At 34.4% G+C, this 11,877-nt stretch overlaps 1 protein-coding gene and 1 long non-coding RNA gene across 2 annotated transcripts in view; one reads left to right on the top strand and one right to left on the bottom strand.

Annotated features, from left to right (window-relative positions):
• LOC121377945 overlaps positions 1–2,985 on the bottom strand; it is a 5,324-nt gene extending 2,339 nt beyond the window's left edge. Inside the window, exons 1-2 of the long non-coding RNA XR_005958663.1 lie at positions 2,897–2,985; positions 2,442–2,541 (exon numbers count right to left, since the gene is read on the bottom strand). This is a non-coding gene — a long non-coding RNA (uncharacterized LOC121377945). The remainder of the gene's footprint in view (positions 1–2,441; positions 2,542–2,896) is intronic.
• A 372-nt stretch (positions 2,986–3,357) lies between these two features.
• Positions 3,358–9,686, top strand: LOC121384299 (tubulin-specific chaperone A-like). The gene is made up of 4 exons (XM_041514624.1): positions 3,358–3,551; positions 5,463–5,568; positions 7,074–7,160; positions 8,523–9,686. The coding sequence occupies exons 1-4, from the start codon at positions 3,493–3,495 to the stop codon at positions 8,604–8,606; spliced, it is 336 nt and encodes a 111-aa protein (XP_041370558.1). The 5' UTR covers positions 3,358–3,492; the 3' UTR covers positions 8,607–9,686.
• Positions 9,687–11,877: the final 2,191 nt, after the last annotated feature.

Genomic DNA, 11,877 nt, shown 5'->3' with positions numbered 1-11,877 from the left:
GCAGTCATTTCATGCAGACAAAATAGTCTTTGTTAGTGTTCACATTTATCGATTGGTATGTTATTTTCAGTACTTCCTATATCTTCTAGCAGCCACTAAGAGATTATTAATACACTTACAGGCTACAGCATAGGTAAACAAGGGTAGTACTAATGACAATTAACATTTTTATTCGTACATTAATATAGTATTACACATAGAAGATGTATTACAGTTTTGTCTTCAATCTTAGGTGCATTAAATTAGTAAAATTACGGTCTCTACGTTACATTACGGTCTCTACGTTAAAAACTAACACATTTATGTGAATGTTTACCGCCATTTTTTTAATTTTTAAACTTTATTAATGAATTATGCTAAATTTAGTAGAAACCTCTGTATTTCCTAAGTTCTGGTACGGTATACATACCCATTTCAATATGCCCACTTTTTTAAATATACTTTTCAAACATTAAAATTACGATTTTACACAGCTGAGCAAACAACAGTAATCCCCATGTTAAATGATGTTTCCATCTATAGGGCTACTAAAAGTCGATACAAATCCCTGCTATTGATTTTTAAGTGTAACATTAAGTGTATAACTAAAATATATAAATAAATCCCTGTCAAGCTTCCCACTTTTTCAAATACAGTTCTCTAACTTTAGCTAAAATTCCTATTTTATTATACGGAGCATACGAAAAGTAACCCCCATGTTTCCATCTCTACTAAAGTCGATGGAAACCACTGCTATTGGTTTCTAAGTATCACACTAAGTGTATAACTGGAATATGTAAACAAATCCCTGTCAACCTTCCCAGTTTTTTAAATATATTTTTTTAACTTGGGCTAAAATTCCAATTTTACAATGCTGAGCATACGAAGAGTCACCCCCATGTTGCCATCTATACTAAAGTCGATGGAAACCACTGCTATTGGTTTCTAAGTATCACACTAAGTGTATAACTAGAATATGTAAACAAATCCCTGTCAACCTTCCCAGTTTTTTATATTTTTTTTTTTAACTTGGGCTAAAATTCCGATTTTACAATGCCGGAGATATTAAAAGTCACCCCCATCTTTCCATCTATACTAAAGTCGATGGAAACCACTGCTATTGGTTCCTATGTATCACACTAAGTGTATAACTAGAATATGTACACAAATCCCTGTCAACCTTCCTATTTTTTTTAATATATTTTTTTAACTTAGGCTAAAATTCCAATTTTACAGTGCCGAGCATACGAAAAGTCACCCCCATGTTGCCATCTATACTAAAGTCGATGGAAACCACTGCTATTGGTTTCTATGTATCACACAAAGGGTACAACTAGAATATGTAAACAAATCCCTGTCAACCTTCCCAGTTTTGTTAATATAATTTTGTAACTTGGGCTAAAATTCCTATTTTACAATGCCGAGCATACGAAAAGTGACCCCCATGTTGCCATCTATACTAAAGTCGATGGAAACCACTGCTATTGGTTTCTATGTATCACACTAAGTGATGGCAACATGTACGCTCGGCATTGTAAAATAGGAATTTTAGCCCAAGTTAAAAACATATATTTAAAAAAATAGGAAGGTTGACAGGGATTTGTTTACATATTCTAGTTATACACTTAGTGTGATACTTAGAAACCAATAGCAGTGGTTTCCTTCGACTTTAGTATAGATGGCAACATGGGGGTGACTTTTCGTATGCTCGGCACTGTAAAATTGTAATTTTAGCCTAAGTTAAACAAATATATTTTAAAAAATAGGAAGGTTGACAGGGATTTGTTTACATATTCTAGTTATACACTTAGTGTGATACTTAGAAACCAATAGCAGTGGTTTCCATCGACTTTAGTATAGATGGCAACATGGGGGTGACTTTTCGTATGCTCGGCACTGTAAAATTGTAATTTTAGCCCAAGTTAAAAAAATATATATAAAAAACTGGGAAGGTTGACAGGGATTTGTTTACATATTCTAGTTATACACTTAGTGTGATACTTAGAAACCAATAGCAGTGGTTTCCATAGACTTTAGTATAGATGGAAATATGGGGTTCACCTTTCCTATGTTTGGTATTGTAAAATCAGAATTTTAGCCTAAGTTAGAGAAGTATATTTTTAAAACTGGGAAGGTTGACAAAGATTTGTTTATATATTCTAATTATACACTTAGTGTGAAACATAGAAATCTATAGCAGTGGTTTCCATAGACTTTAGTATTGATGGAAACATGGGTCACTTTTGATATGCTAGGTATTGTAAAATTGGAATTTTAGCCCACATTAAAACAACATATTTGAAATACTGGGAAGGTTGACAGGGATTTGTTAATATATTCTAGTTATTCACTTACTGTGATACTTACAAACCATCAACGTTATTATAAATGGAAACATCTGGCTCACTTTTCGAATGCTCGGTATTGTAAAATCAGAATTTTAGTGATATTTGAAATATTACCAGTAAAGGTACAACTGTAGATCGTGACACTATCCTCACAGTTTCTTTAAGTTGTGGCCATTCTTCGGGAAAGTTCTGTGGTCCGTTATAATCTGGAAATCTGAAATTAAAAGTGATTATTCTTAATTTTAACTCAATAAACATATTTATTAATAAAGTTATGTACCAAAAATAAATGTTTGTGTTTTGTAATAATAAAACTTGGGACAAATTTTTTTATTACATAATAATAATTAAGTAAATACAGGAGTAAAGTTTCTTTAAAAATAGAAAGAATACTGTTGTCACAGATTGTATTAATTATTGATTTCTGGTTTCTTAGAAATAATTAGAAATTATTTTTGTTCCAAGAATTGCTTTTAAAATAATAAATTAAAGAATAATTGGCATGATAATAACACTAAATTAAATTATAATAGGTCTGATTATGAAGTAATAAATTATGGATATGTAACCCAAATAATGGATGGTCTCCTTTTTTCATTACTGCACATCGTCTGGTCCTCTGGTAAAAGGCCCGGCTACAATCTAGAAAATAATAAAATTTCCTCGCTGCAGCGGGTCTGAACATTTTGAAAAACTGAAAAAAAGAGGACATATGATTACAACAAAAAATAAACAAATATGTCTATATATGTTAAGATAAAAAAGCAAAACAATGTATATATATCAAAGATAATATAATATATCAAAATATTAAGAAAATTTGTAATTAATAATCCAAATATGAGCAAATGAACAAGTGAGAGCTTTGAGAATCAATTTGAATCCGTTCTTTAGCAAAGTCTACGAAGGAAAGGGTACTAGTCTAGGCGGCGAAATTCATTACGATACTGGTTAGAAAATAACAGACTCAACCAATCGAATCGCTGATCGGCAATCAATGCGGATGACTGCAAAAAGTTAGTGACTGGCTGCTAATTTTCTTAGTGGCTGATAGTTTGAGCCTGGTCACATTTTTCTGTGTATCATACACTGTATGTTTGTTGCCCTGCGTTGCAGTTGTGAACGATCGGCTTCTTAAAGTAAAGAAATTGAATTTAAAAGAAACATGGCGGCGGCAGATCCAAGAATACGAAATATTAAAATTAAGACCGGCGTTGTCAAAAGGTATGCATTTGGATGATAATGTTTGCAATAACAAGCAAACGCTGCAAAGGTTTTGGACTTTCACACTTACTAGACTTAGCCTTTAGATTTGCGTCTTGCCAAAGACTAAAAGTTCAAAACATCTTGCACTTAGTTTGTACCCTTGTTAAAAATCATCAAATCATCATCTAACTTTCATTTCAACTTTATAACTGGCTGGGATTGTTATAAGTAAGCTACAGCTACACCACATCGTAAAAAGTCCTTATGATCAAATAAAAAAAGTTATGGCCATAGGGCCTAATAGTAGGATTCTAGGAATTTATCATGGGTACCTACCTTTTTATTAGTATTTTGTAGGGCCTCCACGAGTCCAAAATATGGGACTCGAGTACTCCAGGGTCAAACTCGACCCGTACCCGAAACTTACACTAGATGATGATGAGATTAAAGAATAAAGTTAAATAGAATTATGCATTTTAATTCCAGGGCTGAACATGGATGCCAAATCATGTCATTGTATTGCATTTAGAAACCGGTTGATATATTTAGTGTTATGATGGATGGACGGCCAGTTTAAAAAAAGAAACTAGTGCATGATCTTATAATTATTGTGTCACTTATATCGTTGATTATCTAATCCTGAAATTATTGTCCTACATTGTCCAGTGTATTATAGTTGATTCCACCTTGTACGGGTACTCGAGTCCTGTGAACGGACTCGAGTCTTGCTAGACTCGACCCGTGCCCGAGTACTCGTGGAGACCCTAGTATTTTGACACTTCACATGAGCACTAAACTGGCTGCTATGTAGTATGTAGCAAAGATCACCACACGTGTGTCAAGAACTGTAGCATGTATCAGCAGTAAATATTGTTAACTACTTAACCTGTTTTGGTGAGTGAAACATTTAGTGGTATAGCTTACAGCAAAAACTTTCCAACAGAACATTTTTCAATGTTTTATCAAACATGTTCCAACAAAACATGCACTTACAATATTTTTTTATTTTTTTTTTAAAATATTTTATGGCAAATTACAAAATGGAGCCCTTAAGAAACAATGTTAACAGAACATTTTAGGAAAATGAATGTCACAATTATGATGTCTTGCAATCGTATTATTTATAAGTTGAGCTAATGAATGGTTATAATGGTAAAATTGTTTGGTTAAAAAATATAAGCTGCATTCTGAGTTTTAATAAATATATAAACATATATCCAGAAAGATAAATTTATGTTAAAACATATAAGGATCATATATTTTTGGCAAGTATCTGTAAAGAGAGTTTTACCAGCAGACACCGTGACAATCATGTGAATTCAAAAACCAGATACCAGTACAGCTGAGAACAGACAGAAATAGTTTTTAAAATTAATTTTTATTTTCATATTTAATTTTTATTTTATTCTTTCAAAATCATAGAAAAAAAAGGTATTAAGAAATGTACAGTGTCAGGACTAGCTCTGGGTAAGCAAAACAAGTCGCCAAATTGTCTATTAAACTGTCAGTTATTTTCAAAAAAAATGTCAGTTATCACATGGAATTATTTCGCTAAAATAAAATTTGCCAACTGCTTTCAAAATTTGTAATTGGCAAATTTGGCGAGTGCCAGAGCTAGCCCTGGGTGTTCATGAGTGGGTAAACTTCAATCTTGTTTTTTCATTGCTCATTTTAACTTTATTTTTACGAACTTTTCTGTGAATATAACAGACATTTGTTTACTTTACCCAGGTAAAAGTCAAATTCGTAAAAAAATATTCAAATGTTCGTACTGTTGCGCACAAATGACGCAACCACTGAAACAAGGCAACAGACGATACAATGATACTAGTGCCAAAATTATTTTCTGGAAAGTATATAAAAAAAAGTGGGAATATTTTATGTTCTAACTTTTTTATATTGTTGAAACCCTGCTTGTTACACTTACAGATTGACTAAAGAAAAGTCTATGTATGAACAAGAAGCAAAACAATTTGCTGAGAAGGTTGAAAAGATGAAAGCTGATAAAAAAGATGAATACGACATAAGAAAACAGGTATACCGTGTATTACGATTCTCGCAATTGTTCAGCTGCTTCATTAGGTTGAGCTGTACAGATCTTATATATTTTCATTAGGCTTGAATATTTTCATATACTTAACATTTGTGACACCCAATAGCCGATGTGTATTTTTGTTCTGGGGTGTCGTTAAACATTCATTCATTCATTCATTCATTCATTCTTTGAGCTTAAAAACCAAATAGCAAATATTTTACGATCCCATTTTTCATTTTGTCTTGGAATTTATGTCATCAATATTTTTCACCCTCAAGGTTTTGTTGGTCTTAAAAATTAATTACTGTACATGATGTAAGTGAAATATTATTATGACATTTGTTATTAATAATGACCACAATTTTGTTTTGTGCAAACCAATTTTGTTTAAATTGTGAAATGTTTGATCTGTTTTTTGTGTGCTTAAGACCATAAACTTGAAGATATAAAATATACATTTACATTAAATTACTTTAAAATTTTATGCAGTTCATTTAATTTCTTAATATTTTGTGACTGATTTAAACACCTCCTCATCCAGTGCAAAAGACAACTATCAGGGCTAGCTCTGGGTAAGCAAAACATTTCGCCAAATTATCTATAAAAAAAAAAGCAAAACCCAGAGTTATTTTTTTAACAAAACACCAATTATTACATGATTTTTTTTTCGCCAAATGAAAATAAAATTTGCCAGTTGTTCCTAAAATTCACAACTAGCGAATTTGGCGAGTGGCAGAGCTAACCCTGACTATAGTAAATATTAAAAATGATAAAAGTGGAAGTCCTCCTACAGGCTGAGTTGAAACCATATACCGTGGTCAAGATGAGCTCTCCTCTCACAAACTCATGTGTTTCTGTTACCAATAGGAAGTATCAGTTCTTCACCCTCTCCATACACAAAACAGCATACTGTGTGGTGCACATCCCACTAGCACAGTTTATGAATGAAAAAAACCCCTCAAAGAACAAATTATAATGAGACCTCACCCTTCCATAAGCTTTTCACCTAAACATCATGTATATTCTCATGGTTAGCCAACCTATCAAAACCAGAAAAACATTAAACAAAAAAGCCCAGGTGCGACCTTGCATCACAACTGAGATGATAATATCATTTCATTTTCATTTCAACTTATTTTCGTGCTTATATCCGATTAAGGTTTAAGCACACTGTCCTGGACACACACCTCAGCTATCTGGGCTGTCTGACCAGGACAGCGAGTTAGTGAGAGAGAAAGTACCGGGCTGCGAACCCTGTACCTACCAGCCTTATGTCCGATATCTCAACTACAACACCACCGAGGCTGGTTGATAATATCACGTTGTCACCTTTTCAAATGAAAGAAAGTATATTAAAATTTTGCTTTGGTGTAACTTAAATATCTCATTGCTAGTTTTGTAGTCCATAATATCATATGTGAAATTTTATTGCCTGAATTGTTTGTTTTTAAATCTGGTTTTTGTGAAACAAATATCTATAATAAATCTTTTCTTCACTTGCTTAGACTGAAGTTGCTGAAGAATCGAAAATGATGATTCCTGATACATTAAGAAGACTTGGTTCGGCAACTAATGAACTGGAAAATATATTGGTGCGTAAACTACACCAATGACTTAGTGAGAGTTTCTCGTGCGAGAGAGAGGATGTCTTGTGTCGAAGGGAGGTGGTGTCTTTTGCTGGAGGGAGGGGGTGTCTCAAGCCGGAGGGAGGGGTTGTGTCATGCTGGAGGGAGGGGGTGTCATGCTGGAGGGAGGGGGTGTCATGCTGGAGGGAGGGGGTGTCTCCTCAAGCTGGAGGGAGGGGTGTCTCAAGCATGAGGGTGGGATTGTCTCAAGCCAGAGGGAGAGGTGTCTCATGTCAGAGAGAGGGGGTGTCTCAAGCCGGAGGGAAGAAGTGTCTCATGCTGCAGAGAGGGGGTGTCTCATGCTGGAGGGAGGGGGTGTCTCATGCTGGAGGGAGGGGGTGTCTCAAGCCGGAAGGAGGGGTGTTTCATGCTGGAGGAAGGGGTGTCTCATACCAGAGAGAGGGGATGTCTCAGAGGGGTGTTTCATGCTGGAGGGAGGGGGTGTTTCTCCGGAGAGAGGGGGTGTCCATGCTGTAAGGAGGGGGTGTCTCATGCTGTAGGGAGGGGTGTCTCATCTCGTGCCGAATGGAGGGGATGTATCATGCTGGAGGGGAGGGGTGTCTCATGCTCTTTACATCACACTAGTACTCTACCTTATTACTTCTAAACTTACATTGCCATTGGGAATAAAATGGTTATAGGGTCTCGGAAATTGTAATTATTAATTTACTTTTCTGTAATATGTGTTTTGATGCTAAGATGTTAAGACCTGTGGGGTCTTTTGGTACTACAATTTTAGTAAAAAATGTTATTGGCTTACAAAAAAAACCTTAAAAGTTTTTTCACTAGTACCAAGGGATCTTTTATATGCATCATCTCAAAGGATAGCACATACCACAGCCTTAGTTATACATGAAATAGCCCAATTGACTGAATGAGCACCTGGCAATGCTTTACCGCTAGGCATTGTAGGGTGTGTCTCATGCCATAGGGATGGGGGGGGGGGGGGGGGGGTCTCATGCCCATAACATTCACACTAGTACTTTAATACTCTTATTACTTCTAAATAAATAATATTTTCATTATATGTAGAGTAATACTATTTGTGTAACCGTCTTTAAATGAAGATTATTATTATTAGGATACATCCCACCCTGGCTTTAAAAAACCCAAAACTCTTTGTCCAGTGAAATTGTTTAAACCGGTATTCAAGTGTGTTTTGTATGGCACAATGAAGACAAATTTGAAAAGTTATGCCGCTTCATATTATGTGGAAAAAAATTAATTGAGTTCTATTATTGTTAGTATAGAATGTGTTAAAAAAATTAGCCAATTACAAAATTGGATATCATGCATGTTTTGTTTTTTTAAATAATATTTTCTTTACAGAAACAAGAAGACGATTTGGCTGAAACTGAAGAATATAAGGCTGCACGGGAATGTCTTGTCCTCGCTAACAATGCTATAGCCTAATCAACATGCATCATTTACTGGATGAAAACTTGATATCACAGATATTGTACAGTCTCGAGATTATTACAGAAGAATGACGATGGACAACCCTGTTGAGTTTTCAAGACTTGATTACCATCTTTGGTTCTATTTCAGAGATATGCTAAACTGTGTTATGATTCATGCATTATTTTATGTTTGTGACTATTCCGAAGAAACATTCTTTTGAAAGCAGAATGTGTGTTGTGAAGTCAACTTCATAGAAAAATTCACATCCTAATTTAAGACACTGAAATAATTTGTTATACATGTATTGATAACTTTATAAATATTCTTCGTTCTGAAGCTTTGATATATTTTTATATATCAGCAATGCTTGTTCTGCATCCTGTTTTAAAATTAAGAAAAAAGCTGATTTAAAATATTCTAAAATGCACCTGAACATCTGTAATTCCGAAATGTTTCGTGGAAGCTTACACTTCATCACCATAAGTGGTTGGTATCGATCATGGATGGATGCCTCTAAACTTTCCCCACAAGATGGCTATCAGGTCTGCTCGACTGCAGTTTTGAAGCTTGGAGGGGGAAAGGAAAAGAAAAGCTTAGAGGTTGCAACCAGATGTCTTAAATTTGAGGGACAAACCCTATTATTCTCATGTCTTTGTCCATGCAAAAACATTCTTATTTTCATGCTTCTGTTCATGCAAAAAACATTCTTATTTTCATGCTTCTGTTCATGCAAATTATCCCCCCTTATTTTCATGCCTCTGTTCATGCAAATATCATTAGTATTTTCATGCTTTTCATGCAAAAATACATTTTTGTCCTTGTACCTGTATTCATGCTTGTCATTTTGCACTGTATAATTAATGATGATTGTTCAGTTTACATGCCATTCAAATAAATCCCTGTTTACGTCGTGTAGAACAAATCAGTTTTCAAGTACACCACAAGGTTCTCCAATCCAAGTTTACAAATTTGATTCACTTAACGGAACGATCAGTTGGCTGTCTAAGAAACCACATAACCAGAAGTGCGGTCATCTGGAATGTGACTGAAAACTGGATTAAAAAGGCTTTTTTTTAGCATTGCAAATCAAGTCCAGCCTACTTTTTGTAAAAAAATAATAATCTGAAATTAAATTTTAAAAAGATGCCCAAAAACCACATTCATGGAGGGTATGTTACAAGCTCAAACTAAATGAGTGTCCCTAAACAACGCTTTACTGTCAACAGTCTTGTAAAGGGTAGACCATTGAGAAGAGCTGAAATGTTCTTAAAATATTTATTGATTCTCTTCTGTTAAAATGTGGGTGATATGTAATTTGGGGGGAGGAAAGTTGTTTAATTTTAATGAAACCTCGGCACATTTTATCCTACACTTGTTAGTTGTCTAACATACGGTAAGATAATTTTGTCATTGTGTCTTGAGAATGGGAATAAACTTGCTTCTAATAATTGTCTCATGTTTGGAGGGATCTTTGGCAGTGCTTTTTGCAAAAATGAAGACTAAATTGCGTGAAGTAACTTCACACAAAATTTTGTTATACATTCACGAAGGAAATATTTTATATAACGATGCACTCAACACATTTTTTTATTTACGGTTATATGGCATCAGACATATGGTTATGGACCACATAAATATAGAGAGAGGAAACCCGCTGTCGCCACTTCATGAGGCTACTCTTTTCGATTAGCAGCAAGGGATCTTTTATTTGCACCATCCCACAGACAGGATAGTACATACCACAGCCTTTATACACCAGTTGTAGAGCACTGGTTTTAACCATTCAGCTACCAGTTATACAGTTTGAGAAGACAATTGACATTATTTAATTATTTAATTTGTGAACATGTTTGGCATTATTTGTAGTGGTAAAAACTAACTGATCTGCCGATAAAATTGTATGAGTTGTATATAAAAAAAAATGTTTACAAAATTTTATTTTATGTAGTATATAACTAGGATCTAAAATAGACAGTATTGTTTGCCTTTTTTCGGTGAACCCAAGTTGAGATCGGAATGAGACGTAGCCCAGTGGTAATGCGCTCGGTGGATGTGCGGTCGGTTTGCGATCGATCCCTGTCAGTGGGCCCATTGGGCTATTTCTCGCTCTAGCCAGTGCACCACGACTGGTACATCAAAGGCAGTGGTATGTGCTATCCTGTCTATGGTGCATATAAAAGATCCCTTGCCAGTCGAAAAGAGTGGCCCATGGGGTGGCGACAGTGGGTTTCCTCCTTCAATCAATATCTGTGTGGTCCTTAACCATATGTCCGACGCCATATAACTGTAAATAAAATGTGTTGAGTGTTTCGTTAAATAAAACATTTCTTTCCTTCCGAGCGAGTTGAGATCAGATTTGTTATAATGGTTTGTGTTAAATATAACAATTAAAAGCTTTTTTTTGTGTGTAACTTGGTGTGATGTCATGTTTATTGTTATTATATTTCACCTTTGTTCTATGCAGCAAACATAAAATATGTGTTGGATACTTGTTTCTTTCATTTTGTTGTAAAACAGAAGAAAAAAAAAAATGTAAATCCAATATGAGACAAAAAAATTAACTGATATGAGACAATATTCATTTATACATAGAACATATTTTTAAGGCCAAAATTAAGAGTAAAGAAATTTATATTTTGATGTATTATTTCTTAACATATTTAGACACAACAAAAGTTGCAGTTTTAATGTTTTAAAGCATCTGTTATAACAAAATTCTGCTCGTTAGATATATTTATTGTTAATTTTCATGTCATCTTGCACCAACTACTTGTGATATGGTGGATCTTTAAAGTTAATTAAAAACAGTAATGGTTCATGTGTGAGAAATCTAGTTAACGCAAAAGGTGTAATATTCTTGAACTTTGTTTTCTTTATATATTTGCTTGCAAATCTTTTTTGTTCAGTTGCAAATTATGATTTTTATACCATGTTCAATAAAATAATTTGCAACAGACAGTGTTATTTTAATTTATTTTCTTTGCATTAAGCACGACTGGTGTTGTAGCGTACATTAGGACCACTTTCGATGATGATGATCATAGAGCTTGGTGCATGTACAGACATTTCCTTTTGGTTTCCATGCTAATGCTTATGCATAGCTTCTGTACTCTTGACTTCAGTGGACTTTGTTTGAGTTTAGAGGTTTCCTTCTCCTAGGAGAGTTTCCGTTACTAGGATTCTGAGCCTCTCCAGCCCAGTTTTGATTTTGGAGTTTGCTTCTCCTAGACAGTTGTCTTTCTTGACTCGCGTTGTCTGTTTGTCCGGTCCATATTGGTCTAGT

The sequence above is a fragment of the Gigantopelta aegis genome, chromosome 2, assembly GCF_016097555.1.
Source record: "Gigantopelta aegis isolate Gae_Host chromosome 2, Gae_host_genome, whole genome shotgun sequence".
NCBI lineage: Eukaryota > Metazoa > Mollusca > Gastropoda > Neomphalida > Peltospiridae > Gigantopelta > Gigantopelta aegis.
Note: the sequence above shows the minus strand (reverse complement) of the source record. Positions and strands in the feature narration are given on the sequence as shown.

What these genes read in the sequence shown, in the direction of transcription:
- LOC121384299 (XM_041514624.1), top strand. Translation starts at nt 3,493, where the DNA reads ATGGCGGCGGCAGATCCAAGAATACGAAATATTAAAATTAAGACCGGC. An exon ending in AATACGACATAAGAAAACAG is followed by an intron (nt 5,569 to 7,073) that starts GTATACCGTGTA and finishes TCACTTGCTTAG; the next exon opens with ACTGAAGTTGCTGAAGAATC. An exon ending in ATGAACTGGAAAATATATTG is followed by an intron (nt 7,161 to 8,522) that starts GTGCGTAAACTA and finishes TTTTCTTTACAG; the next exon opens with AAACAAGAAGACGATTTGGC.